The 23884-nt window shown below is 44.0% G+C and overlaps 1 protein-coding gene across 2 annotated transcripts in view; it reads right to left on the reverse strand.

Moving 5' to 3' along the window:
• The window catches only part of LOC311254578 (semaphorin-3F-like), a 68265-nt gene extending 46679 nt beyond the window's left edge, over positions 1 to 21586 (reverse strand). For both annotated transcript variants that reach the window (XM_084348427.1, XM_084348426.1), the window contains exons 1-2: positions 21160 to 21586; positions 19132 to 19298 (exon numbers count right to left, since the gene is read on the reverse strand). In XM_084348427.1, the coding sequence (XP_084204553.1) occupies positions 19132 to 19249 (118 nt within the window). In that variant the 5' untranslated portion in view covers positions 19250 to 19298; positions 21160 to 21586. The remainder of the gene's footprint in view (positions 1 to 19131; positions 19299 to 21159) is intronic.
• Between the last annotated feature and the right edge of the window lie 2298 nt (positions 21587 to 23884).

The following is a 23884-nucleotide window of genomic DNA, read 5'->3' on the forward strand; positions in this document are numbered from 1 at the left end:
TTAACACGCCCTAACATGTCGTTTATCACAGTAAAAAATGGATAAGTGGCAGAATTGAAACCTCCCACCTTCATTCCTTCAACCACTTTCTTGAAAAGGTAATTGTTGTCATATCTGCATATCCAAACATGCATTGTTGATATACAAGTCTTTCACCATGTTTAAAAGTAGATCTAGTAGATTCTCCTTTTGTCCAGAAATGTGGCCTTTTCTTTAAGGCATGCGTTCTTACGCCAGCCTTGCAAACTGTTGGCTAGTGGGTTGAGGGGCAACACATCCATGACAATGCACAGAGGTGACCATAAACAGGCAAGAGGTCAAAATCCCCAGCTGAGACTCATATTCTGAATGCTCTGTTTCTATGACCAAAGAATGCTTGTAAAGCCTGAATCATATCAGCATATCACATATGTCTTCATTGTAGACGGTATGTAACTACAGAGTCCCAAGATGTAGTTATGTTTTTGAAGACGTGCCCATCATCCCCAGCCGTAACCCCATACAAACATGTTTAAATCAAGCACACAGATTTAAAAGTTTCGTTAAGCACCAAAGCAAACTCATCCGTGGTGTGAACCGCCTCGTTCTCACACTCTTTCGTGGCCTTGCAGCAATCAGCAATTAACCGTCAATTTGGTATGAAACCCATCACGGGTCGAGTCCTTCTCAGCCCAAAAGACAACATTAATAGATTTCTTACACGTCGCCAAACAGAACAAAACTCATGTGTAAGCACTTAATCTGGCATGTTATGATTGGCTCCACTGACAGCAGATACACAGAGCACCATGGTGATCCTCCACATCACTTTCAATAAAGAGTCCTAAAGATAGAATCGCACACAACACACACTTCACTTGTGTTTGAGTGACTTCATCCATTCATTTTATTATCAGTTTGCTAAAAACTGCTCCATGACATTGTGTTATCTTACTGGATGACATACTCTAAATCATCAGCACAGCAGCCAGGCTTTATCTCACTTTATACACTTTACATCTTGATAAAGGTGCCTCTCACTTACTGCTATCTCAGAATTATACAATAATCTGATTTGGACAGGAAAACACACCTAATGCCTGTGTTTGCCTGTTCACCACTTTGGCTCCCCAGCATGCCAACCTTACTTTCTCTCACTCACACACCTGCATCAACACTGCTGGCAACACACAGCCATGAACAAGACAGAGCCTCGCACGATCCTCCCTGCCCCTGTCCCGCCCGCATGATGTTTCTGAAAAATATTTTAATTGACACAGCAATTAAGCAGGACATGTCAAAACAGAGCTCCTCTGGAACCTCTGAGGGAGGAGGGAGTAATCTGCTTCCTCGGGCAGGTTTATCTTGAGAATGTCGAGCATTCATCAGAGCAGTATGGCTCGTATCTCAGCCAGAGAGAGTTCAGTGCAAAGAAAATATTTGGGAATAATGTGTGATTAACTGCAGGATATCACCACTGGGAACAGTGGGAGATGAATTGCTGCGCATCTCCATTAAAGAGTCGTGCCAGCACTGCTGCATATTTTAGCCCATTTACTGCAAATCATATGTGTTGGATTACTGCCAGCCAGGTTGTTAGATTTTTCAGCCCAGTCACCAAGATAAAAATGTTGGCAGTCAACATTTCCGCAAACCACTGGCACATATAAATGTGTCATTGGCTACGTACCATACTGACATTTCTACAAAACGTTTCATATCATACATATCATGTTTCCTTGACTTTAATATCAGGAAGTGCAGCGGATGGTGGTAGAGTTAGAGGCAAGACAGCTGTCAAGCCAGTGACCACAGCTCGAGACTGCGTGTTTTTGACAGGAAGTCAGTGTTTGTAGCAACAAAAAAACAGCTATTTATAACGTTAAGTTGCAACATAAAGAAAAGTTTTAATATATCCATGGTTTGCAGAAACGTACATTGCCAACATTCATTCTGGTTGAGACTTTTTAAGCCTTTTTCTCTACTTCCAAACCTGTTTTCATTCATTTCTGTGCAAAAAATGTACCGAGCATAGGCTTGAAACTTGCTGAAACAACTGCTGTAAAGACAATGCGCAGCTTTATTTTCATACAACCTCCAACTTCTGGACCAAATACATGCAAACAGAGACATTTAGATGTGAGCTGACTGAATCCTCACAGTAAAAATGTTGCTATTCACGTTATTTCCTAACTTTCAACTGCTTACATGATCTCAAACAAGTTGAATTTCACACCACACTGATGCTGTTGGATGTCCTGCAGTTACAGCATGACAAACACATACAAGAATCTGAGAAGAAAAGAAAAAAGAAAACTACATGATGGTTTCGATTATGGTCAGCAGTAAAGACCATGTCATTTGCAGTTAAGGGAGTGAGACATGCATTATTGGAATGATCCTGTAAAGTATATTATCCATTTCACCGTTTGCATAAACCGCACTGGGTTTGGCAGCAGTGTGATGTGGGTGAGCTGCTATGTGCCACAGACAGAAAAGATCTGGGAACATTCATTGTAGTATTATGATGCAGACGATGAGTTAAAAGCTATTTTCTACATGTGGACGTTATTGCCTGCACTTTACTCCACATTCCCAAGACAACATGATGCATCGCTTTTATAGCTGCAGTTTTTCCAAGTACTTTTCCTGACATGAAGGAGATATAAGTCATAAATAAATATCTGCTCACTCCATAGCCCGCTGAGTTTAACAATGATGTATTGCAGGCGAGGGCCCATTTTTTTCAGATGATATTTATCACAATCAACCTCAAGGCCTTTTTATTTCCTAACAACCATGTGAAGGATGAAATCTGAGCCGAGGCTGCGGCTTGAACGTCCACTGGAATGGAGCGTTTAACTGAATAGCTTCCCTTCATAACATCCATCCCTTGTCAATCTTCATTTCTGATCAAATCGATTGTGTGCCACATTAGAGAGGATAAAGATCGGTACGCCGGTAAAGTCCTCCATCTTTCATCTCCCCTGGAACTAGCATTTCATTAAATTGGAGATTGGTCACAGTACAGCTTCTGTAAAAGAATGATAACATCCACAGGCATCAACACATGTGAACGTATCCATCACATATAAACTCAAATTATAAAGAAGGAATTAAAAAGAAGAGGGAACTCTTTGACAGATAAACTCTCAGGTGTGTCAGTGATCGTCTGGGGTCATGACAGCTCTTTTCAGTGCTGGTTCACACTTACCCTCTGGTGAGAGCATGAAAGTGAATTTTCGTGACATCTCGAGAGGCGGCCATTGCCGAGCAGCTGGAGCACGTTGCTAAGAGGGAGGACTGGGGACGTGTTAAACTAAGAAGGACGAGGAGGCAGAGGTCGTCCCCAGCCGGGAGAGGAGACGTCGCTGCGTCTATCAGCAATTCTGCTGCCTGCCAGGTGAGGCTATTTTAGAACTTAACGCAACATGGATCTTGGATGAAGAGGTTTTTCTTGCTGCCATGTTTTGACAAGGTGATGTTATGCAACTCAACAGCATGATTTAAAAGTGCTGTGGCTTCAGCTCCCTTGTTGATTTAATTTCAGTTGGTTTCTTGTAATGTTGCTTTTGCTCGAGCCAGAAGATACTCCCCTGTCTCCTGCAGCCACGCAAACCATAATAAATAGAGTCATTGTGTAATTACTTCAGAGTTATTAGAGGTTTTTGGTGGGGCCTTTGTCCCCACCTGGAAACAAAACGTGTGTCCTTGATGGTGAGAGATCATGGACACGTACACAAGCAGGATCACACACCGTCCGTCAGACGCAACAAGTGCACCTGCCACGTCCCTGAAAGGGCCCAAGCAAAACAGACACTCCTAACAGCAATTTTTATTTCCAACACTTCACCAACGAAAACATATTTCGGACCTCAGCTCAAAAACAACTTCAGAGTCATGTTGGAAAATTCACCCGATTCTCTAATAATTTCCACACGCTCCGGTGCAGCCAGCGAGTCCTAAGGTGCCTCTGAGATTAACCCGCGAACACATGACCGAGCTCTGAGGAGTTAACTCCACAGTGCATTCCATCCCCACAGCGCGTCATTAAAAACACAGCATCTCACCTAACCATCATTTATCTCTCCAGCGCTAATTAGTTCCGAACAATTACCTTTACTCAATGCTGCTACCACGTTAAAGAAAACAGGAAGAGCTGCTTATTCATGGCTGCTCTTTTTGCCAGTCTTTTAAACGTTCCCTCGGGTTGGTTCCACTACCTAGGGCCCTTTTTTTTTTTTTCTACTGGGAGGCCTCCATTAAAAAGCCATCGCTCACCACTGGGTCCAACACGTGACAGAGGTGGGTGCTGGGACCCTTGGAGCCCCTCTGGTCGTGCATTATGACGGAAAAAAAGGGAGGTTGACTGACTTAATTAGAGGCTTTAAAATAACAAACATGGTCACAGTTGAGCTGCATTACTAAGCGCCGTCTGACAGAGTTATGAGCTCAGGAGGAGAAGCGCTGCAAAGGTGGGTGATGATATCAGTCACCTGAGGTGGAGTTGGGTAGTTGGCGGAAATACAGCCACACTGGTGACAAACGCATGGACGTCTGCCTGATTACACACCAGTTAAGTGACAGAATATGGACGCGTCCAACAGTGTCCAGTTACTGACGGGACTTTCTGTGTGTGCAGCTCTCTACCCTGGGAGGCTCATCTGACAAAATTCTTCGGCACTTTCTGCAGCCCCATTCCTCACCGAGCACCTTCGCTGTCTGTCTTTTATTTCCACCCTGGAAGGTAAAACATAAGCATGTCAAACTTGGAAGGTGGGAGAGGACAAGAGGGGGTAAAACTCGATCCACACTGTAGCCCATGAGAGAGACTTTGGACTGATTCAGACTTAGGAGGGAGAGAGGTAGGAGTGAAATCCTAGCCCTCCTCTCTCCGTCCCCTTTCTCCCTGTCTCGCCCTCCCTCCGTCAGAGCGCTTCATCTTGGACTCCAGGCCCGTTTGTCTTCTCACAGAAAGGAAATGCAAAGCAGGCTGCTCCGAAACTCTGGGAAACGCCACAGGACGTCCCCGGGGGGAAATTAAATACGGCCACTAAGATCCACACAGTAAAGTGGCAATAAAGTATTCATTAACCCTCCATTGAGGGGCTAAGCAGGAAAACAAGCAAGTTAAGAAGTCAAACAGGGATTTAGCGCGCGCAGTAACACCACCCCCACTCATCTTAAGATTTACAAAACAATGAGAGGACTCGCAGACCATGTACATCCCGCTCTGACAAGCAGGGAGATCAGAGAGGGGGGTGAGTGATTCGACAAAGTGAGCAACATTAGGGCATTACCAAATAGTTTCCCAAACATTACCCCTGAGACTCATAATCCTCTGTGCTTTCATATTGCAACACATCGCCCACTACTGGTTTGGCAGCTTGCCAGGCTGGAGTGGAGGATGTAAACAATGCCCTCCGCTCCTCTTGACTTTCATTTTCCCTCCTCATTTTTCACCTCCATTCTACACCGCTGTCCTCCCTCAGCGGTGCTCCTTGGACCTGGGCTCAGGAATCTATAGGCAGCACAGAGAAAGGCCCGCGGGACGCTGCGCGCCGCATTCATTGACAAAAAAGGCCTGATGCCAGTTTGACGCCCACCCCCGGGTCTCCCAGAATGTGAATGAACTTCTGTGAATAAGAGGCAAACCTACACAAACACCCCTGCAGCTATAGGACCTTCACAGCGGGAAGAGTGTGTGGGCGACGCCAAACAACAACAACAACAACAGGGGGAACTGCATGCCAGGGTTCCACTATTTCACCCCTTCAGAGGAGGCACCGTCGCAGGAGGGGGCCTGAAAGGACGGGTCGTTGACAAAAACGGCCTGTCGGGGGGTCACCGCCGGCCCCGGCCCGGCCTCAATGGATGTCAATGAGAGTCCATCCCCACACATTGCAATTAACACCTACTCCACCAACAGGCAGGAGGCAGCAATGGGGAAATCTCCAAATCAGCATTTCAAAACCGCGCCACAACAAAGGCATCAAAGTGCACGCATTGTAACATGCCTGAGTGCTCGTATGAGCTCAACTCTTCAGTGTCTTCCAAACAGCCTCATTTCCTCTGACAAAAGTAGAGCGCTATATGACCTCATCACTGACCAAATGAGGAGGTGGGCGCAGGGGCAAACATGCTGAAAGGACTGGATGAGAGAGTGAAATGCTGACTGCAATTTACTCTTAACACGCTCCAGTGAACTCTAAAACAATGATGAGGGGAGCATCCAGTTTCTGTGATCTCAACTTCAACTGAAAACTACATTTCCACCTGACTTTCTACCAAAACCACAGGAGCAGACTTGATATTGAGCACATGTAACTTTGATTCTTTGAGTACAAACTGCTGCACCGTGTCTGTATTCTATCACGTAGGTAAGATGTTTCTGAACTTGTAATATAAATCCAAATTACAGCATGTCTGGTTCAGATCAGTCTCCTGTTTCACCTTTTGATGTGATGTGTAACCCAACCGAGACAACGCACCAAACTGCACTGATTAACTACGGATTAATAGCAACCACGCTGCAGATAAAGTTTATCCATATGTGGCTTTCATTCTTGCATATTGCACATATATAGCTCTGTGTTTTGAACATACTTGGCTACTTTAACACTTAAACCAGCGGATTAACTCACAATACAATCGGCATGACATAATGTTTATGCAGGTTTTGTGGTCAGTATTTGAGCAACTTGTATCAAGACTGTCATCGATCAAAAATTCAACTCATTAGCTGTTTGATCTAATAATTACCTTTGGTTCACTTTAAATCTTATAACCCTGCAGCTGATCCAAACAAATGATCTTTTAATTCCCTCAGACTGCTCCTGATATGACACATCGTTCTCATTACTTTAACTTCATGTACTTAATTACACTGCATACGTAATGTGCCTAATGTAACATGATGTAATGTAACATAACAGGCTTATTTGAACCCAAACCATGATATCTTCCTAACCTAACCAAGTAGTTTTGGTGCCTAAACCTAACCAAACTGCGACATTTAACAACATTAACCAAATGTTAGAAAGAATTACATAGTACGTCAGTATATTGTTCAGGTTGCAAGTTCTGCTTTGGTTGTAAAACACCAAATAGTCACATTCAACAAAGAAAGTAAGAGAAACCGTTGGAAACTGGAAAAAAAACACCGTAGCTTCTCAGTGTTTGCAGGTCCTGCCTGTGTTTCTGTCTCAGCTACTAACAAACTGATGGTCCTGCACAACATTTATCTCTACTTGGAAAATGAAACGCCTATCCAGTGTGTGTGTAATCTGTGAATGACACACAATTATTTTCCGCCTCATTCTGAGGTTATATTACAGTACGCTGTCTCACTCATGGTGTATTTACTGTGGACCTCAAAGAGAGGGAGGTCACATTAGAGGCCCGAGCTGCAGCTCTGAAGCAGCGAGACGTGTCTGAAACTGAATCTCCCACTGACAGAGGGTGAGAAATTATGTTGAAGTGTAGATCAGAGGGGGGCAGTGGCCTTGACCTCTTCATTCAGGGTCACGCCCGCCCACTTGACCTTTCCAAGAGACTCCCATATACTTAACGTCTACAGGGATCCACACAGACATGGAGACAGGCCGAAGAACTCTTCATTTCCACTTCTATTGGCCAGGAAGTACACCATTCATATAAAAGAGGCCCAATGAAGCAGTCATAAACTTGAATACTTGTGGATACTGATCTTAATTCTTGATTGAAGCCACAGTCAATCAAGATCAACCTTTAATCTAGAACATGAGAAGACCTATATATGATCTGCCTTTACATTAAAGGCCAACACACTCATCTAGAGGGACATACAATATCTGCAACATTACAGTAAACTTTATTCTAAGATTTACATAGACAATAAAAGAATAAAGTCAGATCTAAGGATACAGTCAGAAAGTCATTCCAGAGAGATTAGTGTGAGCAAAAGAGTTCAGAGCGAACATGACTCAGAGATTCAACGGTGAGATGAAGTACTCCTCGAGATGACAACTTCAAAGAACGGCAGAGAGGGAGTGACTCTGCTGTTCAGACCAGAGTGCTGTAACCATTTGGGAGCCGTAAGGAAGGGACAAGACTGAACAAGTGATGACTTGGCTTTTTGGAGCAAAGAGCGAGCTTCTTCCACCTTAACACAGGCGAGGGAGGGGGGGTTCGGTGTGAAGAGTTGGAGCCACGGGCTCAACCACTGGAAGTACGGGATTGTAGATCCCTTCAAAGGTTTTGTGAGCCAGCACTGGGCTTTGAATACGGTACGAGCAACTACAGAGAGGCAGCGGAGGGACAGAGTTTATACGGGAGAGGTTGCAAACAAGACAGTTTGCAGTGTTCTGGGTCAGTTGTTCAGGGACTAACAGAACTTTGATTGGGTCGGTACAAGGGAACAGGACTGCAACAAACGATTACTGTTATCATCAACTGATCTATTATAATTATTTTCATGATTAACTGACTGACCGGGTTGTTCAGTCCAGTGTTCTCCTTGGGGACCCTGGTCCTTCATTATAGATTGCTGTTTTGCCGAACCAACAGTCCAAAACCCCACAACTCTTCATTTACTATCATAAATGACAAAGAAAAGAAACAAATCCTTATATTTAAGGAGTTAGAATAGCTAAATAGATGATTAATTTTCTTTCAATTGACTAATCGATTAATCGACTGATCGCTAGAGCTCTCCAAGGGAACTGATAGAACCACATAAAATTCACATTTTCATGCACCACATATCAAGCCCAATTCTTTGTCTGCTAATCTCAGATAACAAAATGAGTAAGTGGATAGCTGAACGACATTGGTTGTCAAAACACCTCTTTGTCCAGACAACAAGATAAAGAAGTATTACAGTGTGGGACGGCCGGGAACATCTGGTTGAGTGTTTTCCAACCCTAGCAGCCCGAGTTGATTCCAACCTGTGGCTCTTTGCTGTATGTCATCCCCTGTGTCTCTCCCCACTTCGAACTCTTGGCTGTTCTATCTGAATAAAGGCGAAAAGCCTAAAAATAATGATAATAATAATATTTAAAACTAAAAGTATTTCAAGGCAATCATTCAGTTTAGATTGGCTAATGAATAGGTTCTTCCTTGCATATTCTCTCCCCACCGTAACCGACTCCTCTCCATTGTTTTCCTGCTATTCACAGTGTTTTTATCAAGTAACGCTTTGAGAAAAGATATCACCGTTGATAACATTCTCAAGTATAAACCCTTTATGAAACCTGGCCGCAGGTTTGAGCTGGGTCCACGCGCACATCTAATCCGTCTGGACCATTATTCCACCTGACACCTTAATCTGCCGCAAGAGAAACACTAGCGCTAAGAATATACAGTGTTCAGCCCCAGTGGCGTTCCCCGAGACAAAGCCAGTCTGAGTCCTCAACCTGTTTATCCAGTCCACACTAATGCCCTGTTTTCACAGGTGTGAAAAGACACAAAATCCCACAGGAAGTCTTAATTATGCCACCTAGAAAAGGGACCAACCTTGAAGCCTGGCAGTTGTGCTACATAACAAGTCGCGGGCTCAGATGAACCTGGCCACCTCGCTCGGTTCAACCAGTATGTCAAGCCTGAGAACGCATTTCCTGAACAAAGGGGAAGTAAGGTAACAAAAGATGGTGAGTGACAGTTTTCTCCACAACACTGGAAAGTTTCATAAAGTTTAATCACACCTGACAGGACTCCCACGATGTGACTGACATGGTCTCCAGCTACCACAGAGAGGGAGAAAACCTCACCCGGCAGGTTTTGTGATTACAGGAAATAACCAAGTACAGACTTATTATTCGGTTTGACCATGTGGGATCATTTACTGCTCCGACATGTTCGCCCATATTCTGCATAACAGGCATAAAAGGCATAATTGCATCAGCTCCGCTCTGTTTGTAATGGCTGCTCTAATTCTGTAGTTTTGTCCATTTCATGTAGAGCTGGAAAAAAAAAAAAGTACAATTGTAGTTCCATAAATAAAAACACATGGATGGGAGGAGATGCTGCGCCAGTGGGGAGAAAGTGATTCACAGTATCTGGACAATTTGGTCGGTATTTTCCAGCGTGGTGGGGAGGGGTTCAAGGGGGGGGTAACAGATGCAACAACATGCCCGTGAAAGACAAGACGGACAGACAACACTGGGTCCTCAGTCTTCAGGAGAGACGATCTCGGTTTCACTGGAGGCGAGGCACTGACAGAGCCCGTAACCCGACTCAGGAGGCTGCTCCACAGGTGAAACCCTGACCAGAGAGGGAACACCACGCTCTCAACACAACATATCCCTCTTTCTGCAGATGCTAAAAGAGAGCAGGGCTTCCATGCCAGGAATCCCAAACACCTCAGTCCCTGTGCATTTACTGCCCATCCAGTGCCAGGGGAAGAGAAATGAGAAGGAGAGGGAAGACAGACAGAAGTGCAGCAGGAAACCGAGCATTCAGAGAGGAGTTGGACTATATTTAGACGGCACTGTGTCACCTTCAGTTTCCCCTGCCAGCGATAATCCCCTGGAGATGTTCTAAATACTTGTTACCTGCACACACACAATATATACATCCAGCAACCATTAGCCAGATGTTGGAGAACCCAAAGACAAGCACTGATACCGTTTCATCTTTCATCAGACATCAGGACCACCCAAGCAGCCCGCGATACACTTTAAAAACTGGTGGCCATATGGCATGAGAATCAAGTGGTTCAAGGTGCCAAGTGGCTATATTCTATAACACTCAAACACAATGACTCGATTCATCGCTCATCATAAAGAAAGGCCTGTGTGCGTTTAACAACCCTGGGAAGGAGAGAATAAAAGAGATGTTCCAGGAGCTGCAGCATCAGCGCTGGGTGGGAGGCGCGGACAGCACTCATGTTTGGCTCGCACAGCGACGGGGTGACACCGTGACCGCGATTTTCATTTGCAAAAGGGAAACTGGCGCCATCAGAGACGGACACGAGATTACTGCTGGATTCAGGGGCAACGTGCTGAAAGGCGCCAGCATCTTTTTTTTTGTTTTGAGGAATATCACACGTCTGTCCCACACATACACCTGACAGGGAGCGGGGTGAGAACAGGAGCAGTGCTGTCTTGCATAAAAACTGATGTGGCTGACAGATTTAATAGTTGAGGTTAACTGCTAAGCCTTATGGAGGCGGATTTGTGCAACATAACATTCCTTTTTATTATTGATGAGTGTAAAACATGCTCAAATCAAATGCAAAATTATGTTGATTGATCTCTACAAGCAAAGAGTGGAGGTCTGCTTCAAGAGCAATAAATGCAGAATCAGTGTCAGACAGGGATGTTAATATTCCACTAATAATCAGAACAATAGCCCACTCAGAATAACACATGCATACACTTAATCCAAGTGTTTCTCTCTGATTGGAATAAATATATTTTTTCTGCACATGTTCTCCTCCCGTGTGGCTAACAATAGGTGACGTTGCTTTCGGGAGGGACAGAAACACCTGGTCTGTGCACTGGTGGACTGATCGCCCCACCTGGTGCCCCCATGTTTAAAAAAACACAGTGAAAGTGCCCTCTTAGATGCTCCTGTGGTAGATGAAACATGATACGTTGCCCTTCAAGTGGACAAAACCTGGTGAAGTGCCGTCAAGGGTGCCATTCCAGTGCCTTTTCATTGGGCTGGTGCCAGACCGCATACAGCTGGTCGCCTCTGCCCGTCAAACAACCTGAGTCTGCCACTGGGTCTGCGGCTGACACAGCTTTTTTGTCAAAGATCTTGAAAGATATAAGGATTGTTGAGTGCCTTGATGTCCAAATGGCTCCAAATGCAGCCGGAATTCACCAAACCAGAAACACAAATACTGTTTCCAGGACACAATGTGGGTCCATCTTATATATTGTATAAACAGGCGTAATGAATGAATGAGCTGAACTGAATTTTCTCTTCTTCTGTTATATTTCTGGCAGATTAGACGCTTCACAGCAGGCGAAACCACTTTGCATATGAAAGTTATATTCTGATTAAATGCTTTGGGGCATGTAAACACACATCTTATCTGATCACTGTAATATGAATGATTTCGATCAGATTGAGTAAATGTTATCCATGCATCCGCAGCTTTTGAAACACCATCCGCACAGATTTCTTGAATTCCACTGGTGTTTCTCTTTAAATGTGACCAAACACCATGTAAATTGCACTATTGCTTTTTCCCTCTAGCTGTCAGGATCATCTTCATTGCATTCAAATGAAAACAATGTACCAACTGGACCGGAAATAAGTATAAACATGTTCCTATCAGTCATCCACCAAATAGGGGGCGTAGTTTAGGCACCAGGGTCTCAGAGGCAGACAGCTAATCAATCTCTGATTCCTGACCTGTCACCCTGAGACTATCAGACTTATATACGCTTAACGATTACCTCTGACTAGAGAATCACCTGCGCCTCGAGTTCGGATGATGACTGCAGCCGGTCAGCAATCATATTTCATATCAGGACGATTGTTGTTATTGGAATGCAATGATGAGTACCATGACAGTTTGACATGTATAACTATGTGCTTTGTATTCAGCTTTGTCAAAGAGATAAATGGATTTTAAGGTGGGCAACATTCAACTCTGACATGAATTCAGCTTTGAACAAACCACAGCTTATTGTTTGTCAGCGCAGACTAGGGCTGTGTGATATCACCAAAACCATATATCCCAAAAAAGGGAATTCCATATCTGTGACAGAAGCAGCTCCTCTTTTATGTATTAGTTTCTTGTTTTGTCTTGACTGCTGTTCACTGCATCCTGCAGGGCTTCAGACTAACTTTTTAAATGGTTGCACTTGTGTGCTGAACTGTTTCATTTAGGTGCACCAGCACATCATTTATGTGCACCTGAAATAACATTTTTAATTGAATTCATTTTCGTAACATATTATGTAAATTATTTAAAACAGGAATAGAGGTGCAAACACATGTTTTCATTTGAATAACAGCACACGCAACATGAAAGTGCGATAACCTCAAACGTACAAGATTTTTGAGTGCATGTGCAACCGAAATAGTCTCACCCTGGAGCCCTGTTATGTGTCTCTTTCACCCTTCTCCATGTTTGTTTGTGTTGCCTTCATGCAAATTTCCTGCCGACATCCATGTTGTGCAGCACACAAAGCATCATCCAAAGGAAAAGTGTTGGTGACAAACAATAGAGCATAATACAAAACGATAGACATTTTTTTAGCATTCATGGACAAAATGGGTCGCACATTCCACTCCATAAAGTTTGCCGTTAGCTAACCTCCCAGACACAGAAACACACACCTCCACATGCATTAGGTAGAAGGAATCCTAATTCTGAAGTCATGTGCACCACAGTGGAGGATTAACACAGTTTCTGGAGCACTGGGCTCAGACCAGACCTCACACCACAGCCTCCTTTTGCTACAACACGCACTGTCTCCTCGACACCCACTCAATCAAATATCAAATGTTTTACACTATTAAGGATGGCTCCTGGCCAACCAGGACCTCGCAATAAAGTGACAGTCCCGACAGCTGAATCACAGCAGAGTGCGAGCTGTGCCGGACCAAGCTGCGTTTGCACTTAAACCACCGTCACCACCCTGCCGACCGTGTTCAATGGTTAACCACGGCGCTACAAATGACTGCTGTGTGCCTGCTGAGGGAGAGGAGTTTTACACTAAATATAACCTGGCTTAGGCTGTGGAGAGAAGCTGAGGTCTGGGGCATGGCCAGAGAAATAGTGGTTTGTCAGTCATTACTTCGCTGCCTCGCAAACAGTAATTAGACATCACAGCCAGACATCAGCATCGGTGCCAGACTACTGGGACAGTGGTTTTGTGGCTTCTACATGTGGTTTGACAGGACTGTAACATTACAGTTAGGACGGAGGTGTACCAATGTGCTCGAGGTATCCTGAAGATTAGACACAGGGAGCTTTAATTTTGATCACCTTGTACAAATATATCCGTCACGTTGCATTTGCTTCAAAGTGCAGCCAAAGGAAACCACATTATGGTTGTTCATTTAAACACACACTCAGGCTGCATGATGTCACAGTCAATCAGTGATAAGAGCCTAATTTCGACCGCTAATGCATGCCTCAGCAGCACAGAGAAGAAAGTGACTGCTGGAATGTATTGTGTGAACAACAGTAATAAGAGTTTAAACATTCACCAGTATAAGTGACAGGGCGGCAGTAAAGGGGAGAGCCCAGAGATGAACTGATAGCAACCTGCTGACCGATCACAACAACTACTTCACTGTGTGGACACACTCCTAAGCTGCTTTTAGCTGACATTTTCACATTTAATCTTCATCTGTTGTTACTCCTGAGCATTGAAAACATAACTCCAGCATAACAAGGGCTGACACATGCCAGAATGCCTGGCATTTAACCCCAAAGGGGAGTTTCTAACCCTCTACCCACTCGAACGCACTCACCCACACACTCACGCCCGATATAGACTAAAGACTTTGCTGAGGAGTATAAATAGGAGCCTGCTGTTAGCCCTTCACAGGAGGGCGTGCAGATGAGAAATATTTGGAATGATGATGAGCCAGAGCCGCTTCCTTTCACTGCCACCTGCCCCGGCAGCGGTGAGCTTGTCAATGTGGCAATTTTGACCCACATTCTGGTGTCGTCTCTGAGGATTTGGCCTCGTGTGTACTCAGAGGGAGGAGGAGGAGGGGGGGGCTGTAATCCTGTGTGCTGTTATGGTATTTAAAAGGACTTTCCCTTTGTACTGACAGACCATAATTCCATCGCTTTAGTTGTCAGAGCAGCCGTTTCAAATTTCATTAACACCAAATGAGTGGTGCGCCGTGTTAATTCTCGCACGGCTCCACCCTCCGCTGTAGATTGCATCTGCGTGGCCTTTACAGAGTGAAAATTTACTATCATGCAGATTGTTGACCCCGTGCCTCTGTGCATTCTGCACCAGTGCTTACCTGCTCTCTGTTTATCTAGGAAGGCTGAGAGAAGCCGTGGTTTAACATCTTTAAAATGTCTCCAAAGGCTTTTAGTCGCCACTGTAAACAATTGCATATAAAGCACGGACACCTTGCTTCAGTGACGTTTTGTGAATGAAATCATGCAGCCTAGATGAGGCAGAGGTTTATGTTGTGCTATAGGGCCGGGAGAAGCAGAGTCATAAGCATGGATTTAGATTTGGATCTGCTTAATGCATGAACTCAAACATGTCACAGAGGGAATGTGGGCCAACAGCAGTAACGTTACACTCTCTGCAAAACTTCCCTCAGGAGAGCTTTGTCCATTCAGAAAATGATGTGTTTTCTGTACCTCACAGTGTGATAGAAAAGCAAGAATGTAAAAAAAACTGCACTTATAAATCAGTCGACCTCTTAATGGATTTACGCCACAGAGGCACTTGCATGACTTAGGAGTCTCACGGAGGGGCGACGCTCTCACACGATCCTTTCACATGTTAATTCAGCGTTTCGCTTCGGTGATGGGCAGCTTAAAACACTGGGCTGACGTGATGGCACTAAATTTGAAAAGAGTTTAATCAAGAACGATGGCTTTATCATATGCTATATTATGATATACAACCACTCTGCTCCTGTACACAAAGAACAGTATTTGTCTCAAAATGTAACACCTACACGGCTCCACAGAACTGATTAAAGTTTCAAAGTTGCCAGACTGTGATGGATTTATTATCAAAATTAAGTGTGTCATTATAAAATGCTGCCACTTTAAGTTAGATCTACAAGCAGTGGTCAAATAATCAATAAGTCAGTCATCAAAAAAATAATTGGCAACTATTTTTATAATAAACTGTTTATATTTCATATAGGACAATAAACTGAATATATTTGGGTTCTGGAGGGATTTTCATGTATCGGCTTGAGCTATGGGACATTTTTCCCTATTTTCTGACACTCCATAGGGAAAACAAGTTATTGATTTATCATGAGAATAACAGGCAGATTCATCAATAATGAAAATTAGTTGCAGCCCCACTTGAAATGCATTAAATGTGCAGTTCAGGACTTGTACGTATAAATCAACACACAAATCATTCAAGCTCTTGCCAAATTGGCAGAGTTCACATAAAGCCTATCGAATGTAGATAAGTCTCTTTGTATTTTGCAGTATAACAGAGCTTTTAAATCTGGAAAATCAATGTAGGCCATTCTCCTGTGTTGGCACACCAGTGGCGATGCCTTTTAGGTGAACCAGCAAAGATTGGTTTGCCAATGCTAACACAACAGCATAGGTGAGCCTGCATTAAATAGGAGAGGTCACATTTCTCAGCAGAGCATGTGCGAATGTCAGTAGACAGGTGTAGAGCGAACACAGATTGTCCATCGCGGGTGACTTCGTTCTCTTGGACAAATAAGAGTCGCTAAATATACTTTGGCACTTAATATCCCTTTACAATGATATCGTCTATGTGTGGGAAACACTGAAATTGATTGTTAGGCGTTGACCTCTAGTGGGTGTTGTAATTATTACGGCCGCAAAGGTGGAAGTCAGGTGACAGGTGAGTATAGAGAGTGACAAAGTCCGGATCAGGAGGTGGTTGAGTTGGACAGAAGGGTCACCGGACTTTCACCCAGGAGACGACTGTTCATGTCCCGTGTGAAACCAAAAGTCGCATACATAAGGTAATATATGTAACTTAACATATGTAAGCCTTATTATTTTAATTTCTTTTGTAAATCCAACCAAGTCGTTTTCTCGCCTAAACCTAACCAAACTGCAACCATATGACGAAGGACCACCTGTTGCTAGTATGCTTCATCCGTCATGTTGTTTTGGGAGTCATTGGTAATCAAACTAATCAGTCATTTAAGTATGAAGATGAGTTGGATCAACCACGGCGACATCATTAGCTACAGAAACTAGCAGTATGGCAGCGTGTTTTAAACTATCACTGCCAGAAGGGAGAGACAAAAGTTCTGCACTGCAGATTTAAAGAAAACAACATGATTCTGGTCCAAATCAGTGAACCATTTTACAACCAAATGCCTTCACTCTTCACTACTAGCCCACAGCATTCTTACATTTCATGCCAGGAGTCACTTTAGGTGTGTGTTAACTCAAAAGATCAGATTCTCAGCAGTTCCGCGTTGACTTTTTAATATGACTCCTCTCTTGGGGATTGCTGGCGACAGCAGTCTTGTCTCGACTAACCTTAAAATATCAACTGATTATCTATGGGCGCATTTGCTTCACTCCTTCTGCTCATTCTACGAAACACTCGCTCTGCTCATCTGATACTGATTACACCTATTTTCTGTCTAAACCAAGGCAGACTTTTTTCTCCTGGCTCACTCTGCCCTTTCTCCTCCTCGGCTTACGAGCGCAGAAGACGTGATAAGCCTGAACAAAGTCTACTTCCACGGTTTATCCCTCCGACTGTACAAACTCTATTGAAATGTGTTTATTTTTCACCCTCCATCCCCTGAATATTTGGAGACTGTGTTGGCTCTCTCCAATACCACAGGAGGTTGTCTCCCCGCCATAAAATCTGTGCACACTCCGAGAAGCCAAAGCAAAGCAATTAGGTCCCATGATTTACTCTACCTGCTTTAATAGGGAAGTGTGGGCCTCCCAGATGGAGGTCATGGTTGTGAACCTCGCTCCTCAGCTACCGAGTTAATCAGTTTGGAACATGTGTAGAGAGAAATGCTGGGCTTTATAGCTGCAATTTAAGTTTTCCTTAAAGGTGACTCGCTGCCATAATGATCAATAATTATAAACAGGGGACTGATAATTAAACACATTCCTTCCTTCACGTTAAAAACCTGCATATTGTCCACACTTGTCGTCAGACTGTGTTCCATTAAAGTTGCAGCACAGAGGCAAACTGCCTTCCCAAACAGCTCGAGCTGAAAAAACTTAACACCATCACGATGCATCAGGGGAAGTGCAGCCAGCTTGCCAAGGTAAGGACTACATGGGCCTCTCAAAAAGCAATTAAGGGAGAGAGAGTCATAATATTGAATGGAGAGGGGGGTGCATTCCTCCGAGAGAGGCAGCAGCAGCAGACTGTGAAATTCATATTGACTGGAGAGGCAAACACACACAGGTAAGCAGGAGAGCCGAGCCTTTTTTTTTTCCAGCCTGCGTGTCAGCCACAGAACAGTCCGCCGCTTTCGGGTGAGCTCAGCCATCCAAAGATGCACTTACAGAAAAGCATCCAATCAGTGCGCTCACAGAGAGGCACAATCTGCAGAGTTGTCTGAAAACAACGCAGCGTTTGTGTAAAAGAACTGACTAAAATGATATTTAAAAAGAAAAAAAGTAAAAACTGCTGAGCTCTGGATGTGAGCTCACTGATGTGTTAAATCCCACTTGATTAAAGCGGGAAAACGCCTTCGACAATGAACTGTGCCAGTCCACTTAATTAAGTCAACTTGTACTTGGGGGGGGGGAGCTCTGGGAAATGGAAAGCAAAGCAAACAGGGGCGCCGCTGCTGCTCGCTCCCTCCTCGGCTTTTCTCTGGATGCTAATCAAAGGCTTGATCTCTGAGCAGGACAGGCCTTGGGGACGTCGCTCTGCTTGGCTGATCCTGGCAATTTGCTCTCGATAATACCCCCCCCCTCTCATTCTACACCCCTCAGAACCCGGCAACCCATCTCACCTAATCTGCACGGAAAAGCACAAGAACGGCTCCCCTGGAGTACACGCCCGCCTCGCCAGGGGAATAATCACATAATGGCCGTGGAGTTATTACATGCTCCTTATTATCCCAGCTCTCTTTGTGGCTCCAATTTAGGGATTCCATAATAAAGATGATTGAGGATAAAGACTCGGCATTTGATTAACTAAAACAATAATCATGTATATTGTTTCAAAATGAGCCAGAACAACATTCACACAGTGCATTCAATATGTGCATCTGCTCAGTCACTGTTTGCATTTTTAATTGTTTGCAAGTCAGTGGAAGCATCTGGTGACTATTACACTGAGGAGGGGGCAGCGGATAAGAACTGCACGATCTGTTTGTGGTCTCCTCTGTGGTGCAACGCGAGACCCCACGTATCAGAGCCGCAATCGCTCCACTTACACAACCGTCATGTCATCAGTCACACGATGAGCCAACAGAGTTTAAGAAACCAGCAGAAAGTGAGAAGAGTTGGAAACACCAGTTGCAAACCAGGAATGAGAGAGAGCGGAGGATGAGCGCCATGGTTCTTACCTTTGAAGGAGATGAAGACGCGGGGCGCGGCCATCGGGTCGTTGATCACCGGGTTCCCGAGAGCGAAGCCGGACAGTGCCAGGAGGGCGTGGACCGTCCACAGACCGTCCAGCTGCATGGTCGACCAACCTCCAGTCGCTCACAGAAAGTGTTTTTAAAAAAAATCTCTGCAAAAGAAAAGAAGAAGACAGGCGTGAGAAGAGATGCTTCTGCCACACCGAGTCTGTTTTCGTTTACTAATTTATGTGACATGTCACACGACTGGCTCCCAGGGGCCCCATCATCCCCCGCAAGTTTTTTGGCGATGCAGCACCGAGGTGTGGAGATTACAGCCAGATCTGTGGCAGCTCCGCAGAACTGAGGAGCCAAGCTTTTTTTCCGAGAGATGTGTACACACTTCCATTTGGTAGAAATTATGTTTGTTTTTCAGAGTTCGTGCCTGCATGTGTGACAAACCGATGGGAAGATCACGCTGACTCGAGCTAGAGGAGCGTTTCTCCCGCTCCTCTCCCAAAACACATTCCTGCCTCATGACACGATGTGCTGCTCTGTAATTATAGCTTCACCTAATGCCAGGTTGAACCACGTCCTCACACTTACCAGAGACAAAAAGATGTTGTGATTGGTGCAATCGAAAATAAAATATTAACTTTTGCTTAAAGGGGTTACAAATGATGACAGGCTCAAACGCCTACTGCAACAAGTCTTCGAAACAATGCAGTGGTGCTCATCAATAAAGTCCGGAGTTAATGAATGATGGACACCAGGGAGCGACCACAATGATCCCCACAAAACGTCACAAATCATCAGAAGGACTTGTCCACCAGGTCACCTCTTGCCCTTCCCCATCAAATCCACTCAAAGAAGGTTGGATGAAACTTTTTCCACCACGCTCTACATCATCCTGACCTACAGAACTGTCCTCTTGGAGCAGGTCTCCATCTCAAACGCACCCTCGGAGACGTCAGCAGAGCCAAAGAGCACTAAGACCGGCCGGCTCTACTGGCTTTATGAGCAATAACCAGCTGTTTAAACCTCGGCTATTTACTGACAATTTGTTAACCATCCAGCTGTTTATTCTGAGACTGAGGCCAAGTGCTTCACACAAGCTGATGAAGTCAAACAGGGCACTGCCCAGGAGACGCAAACAGACCACTCACATCACACTATAAAGATAAATCCATCTATTCTGGGTCTTTTTGCGTCGTACAATGAGTACTCAAGTTTACAAATGGACCATTTCTGTATGAAAAATCACATCCACTGATGCGTTCAGCTTCTTTTTCTTTCTGTCTGCGAGTTATTAACTGCCCTACGCTGGACAAATGTAAAGCAACCATTAAAACTTACAGTCAGTCAGTCAGAGACACAAAAAAGCACATGTTAGTCAGGGATCAGTGTGTGAAGTTGCAACACAACCCTCCTCCTGAATCATGCGCTGGTTTATTCAGAGGACATTAAAAGGATCCATATTCTGGAGAGTGTCCAGATCATTACAGAAACACTGAGGATGATGATTTGTCACATTTAACAACAACTGAGACAAATAAAAAGACTCCCACTCTGCTTCAGCTCGAAGGCTGGAAATATGAGACTGCAAACTGTAGAAATAAAACTTCATTTATAGATTCTCATTATACGATCTGCTAAAAATGAATGCAATTGTTTTTTTCAGTGTTGCTGAAACATGATATAGAGTGAAATGTGTGCGTAACAGACTGGCAGCCTTGGCTACACATGGACGACAGAACTGTAAACAGTCTGGTGTGGTATTAGAGCGCACGGTTCAATAAATAGTAAGACTGATTCATGGGAGAATTAAGGGTGTGATCTGTCGGAAATTAAAATTATGGTCAGATATTTTTTCTTCACAGGAGAAAGCAGGACAGTATTGGAGGAATTCTCCACATAATAAAAATGTAGATTAAAAAAGCGCGCAGCTGCAGACAGGTAACCTTAATAAACCATTCACAGGAGAGCAGGTTTAATAGAGGATATGAGGAAAAACAGCAGCTCAGTAAAGCTTACCTTATTGTTACAGCTCTCCGTGTATAACTTCAGATCCGACCTTACAAGTCATTGAACACACCAATTCCAACAGCTCGCTCACTTTCGTCTCCAAGTTGAGATCAATAACAACAATAGAAAATCCCGGTGCAGCCTTCAGCTCGGTCCCTGCTCAGGAGCGCAGTCTGTACCTGTGCGCACTGCGCGGTCAGACGCTGGCCCCGGAGTTCTCAGTGTGCAGGCACAGAATGAACAGTTAAAAAAAAACACACACAAAAAACAAAACAAAGGAGGAAATGTTTCTTTAGTTCAATGTAGAAAATCGCGGGGCGAGCAGAGAGTGTCGTCGCGCGGCCACAGCCAACATCTCGTGGGAAAAAGCAGCGTGTGAAACAAAGTCCCTGTGGCGCACAGAGGTCCAGGCACGCAGCGTGTGCTCCTCAGGAAAACTTGGGCGCTCCTGACTGTAGGGAGGCAGGGCGCTAGCAGGTGGATGCAGAGGCCCATTTGCCTTAAACACACCCACAGGGCGGGCAGCGGCGAGCCGAGCCGCCCATCAGCCAGCGCAGGCAGCCAGGCAGCCAGCCGGGGGGAGACATGATTTACTGCCGTGTTATACTGTGTAGGCTGTCACAGGAGCAGGCTGGGGCACAGAATGAACACTGCTCATCCGTATTCAACACCCAAGGTTTATTATTGTCGTTGTTTTTATTCATGGTATCATCTTTAGTACTACGCAAGTTCAAAAAGTGACTTTCTAATATGGCACCCTTTACACAGGTGGTGTGATTAATCACTTAATCACTGGTTAATCAATAATACACTTTATGCAGGTCTGCCAGTAAGTCATTAGTAATTGGTGATAATGCAGTCATAAATGTTGGTTTATCATAGAATATGTCTTTACTTATAAATATACCAGCTAATTATTAATAATGCTGTTGTAAGATGTGAGATTTTGGTCCGGACTGTCTGAAGCACTTTCCTTCAAATAGATGCTCAAATTGTCAAACCAATCAAAGGCAGTTTCCAAACTCTGGCAGCCCGCCAGCTGTTGTGATTAAAGGTGCACTGTGTATTTTTTTTTAAACAGAAGAGAAAGATCTTTATTGACTGATTTTCTTATGCCTAACTTAAAAAACAAACTCGCTTTGAATAAACTGAATAAACAAACCAACCTTAAAGGACGACACAAGAGAACAGCTTGTTTTAACAGCTTTGTATTATTGCCTCATTAATATTGTAAATATTGAAATTTTAAGTTTAAATTTCTTCTCCAAAACTACACAGTGTCCCTTTAACGACTTACATCTGATCTATAAGTAAATATTTCATTATTAGAGCCTGATGATTAAAAATATAGCCACATTTGTGCCAATATTTTCCAAAATATTACCTGTATTATTAAATTTGACAATCCTATAACCAGATGCAAGTGTATATGGCATTCACTCAGATTGTACAACATGACTTTTAAACCAGCATCGACTGATTTTGTGGCCAAGGAAAAAGAGCTGTAACACAACACTGACATGCCTTTTAGGTCGAACTGGCAAACATTGTTATCAAACTCAAGATATGGAGCAATCAGTCCATAATGTAATCTAATGTGATACAAAGTAGCTGCCGGACATAATCTTTTTATTATTGTAAAAGTGCTTTGAGTTCACTTAAAGGTCCAGTGTGTAGGATTTAGGGGCCTCTATTGGCAGTAATATCATTTTGAATATAATAACTGTGATTATGTTTTCATCACTGTCTCATCACCTGATACTAAGTACCTTTGTGTTTTCATTACATCAGAATGAGCCTGTTTCTAAAGAGAGAGTGAGTCCTCTCCCACCGGGTCCACCGTGTTGCACCGCCACATTCCTACAGAAGCTCAGAGCGGACAAAATAACCACTGTCTTCAGAGAGGGCCTTTCACATTTTTTGCATTTTTAGTGGCCACAGTGGGACGGGGCGAGACGGGGGTTTTCAGTTGGTCGCAATCTGCAACCACACCACTAGATGCCACTAATTCCTACACACTGGTTCTTTAATGTAAACTAATAAAACAGAAGACGAGAAGCACACTTTGGGTCCATAACCCCTTTCCTAAAGGGACATTTTAAAAAAATGGCTGAGCTGAAAGATGCTGAGGGTTTCTTCATACTTGGTGTTAATTCTCTGTTTTTTTGTCACTATGAGCCACACCTTTCACATCACACATTGTTATGTGATCAATTGTGATATAGCAGTATTGATTATATCTGCTTTAATGGCTCAAGTTAAGCTACAAAAACAATACATACTGATAAAATATCAAGTCATCATGAACTTATGCTTTGATGCAAACTGATGAGAGAAGACAACCACTCGTGTGTGAATGTGTGCACGTTCAGTTCAGGTCTCTATCCCTTCCACAGCTGCTGTAGTACGACAAGCGTTTCCCACAAAGGAGGTGTTTGAATCAGTCGCCTGTATTTCCGTCTTCTATCGCTGTGACAACCGGCGAGCAACCATCTGCCACCCACACACGAGGTGGGGAGGGAAACCGTTCAACAGGATTTGGCTTAAAATTGGTCTACATGTGTTCTTTCCCTCTCAGTCAACAAGTGCGTGGATTTAAAGTAATTCCTTTTTACACACTCTCACAAGTTCACTTTTACCTACCTGAGTTATACTTTTAGAAGTGTGCACTACAAAGACCATTCGCTGGGTAAAAGTTTCATTAAGCAAGTTTATCACAGTGTAACTTGACTTC

This window comes from Pagrus pagrus (genome assembly GCF_965226575.1).
Source record: "Pagrus pagrus genome assembly, chromosome: 3".
Taxonomy (NCBI): domain Eukaryota; kingdom Metazoa; phylum Chordata; class Actinopteri; order Spariformes; family Sparidae; genus Pagrus; species Pagrus pagrus.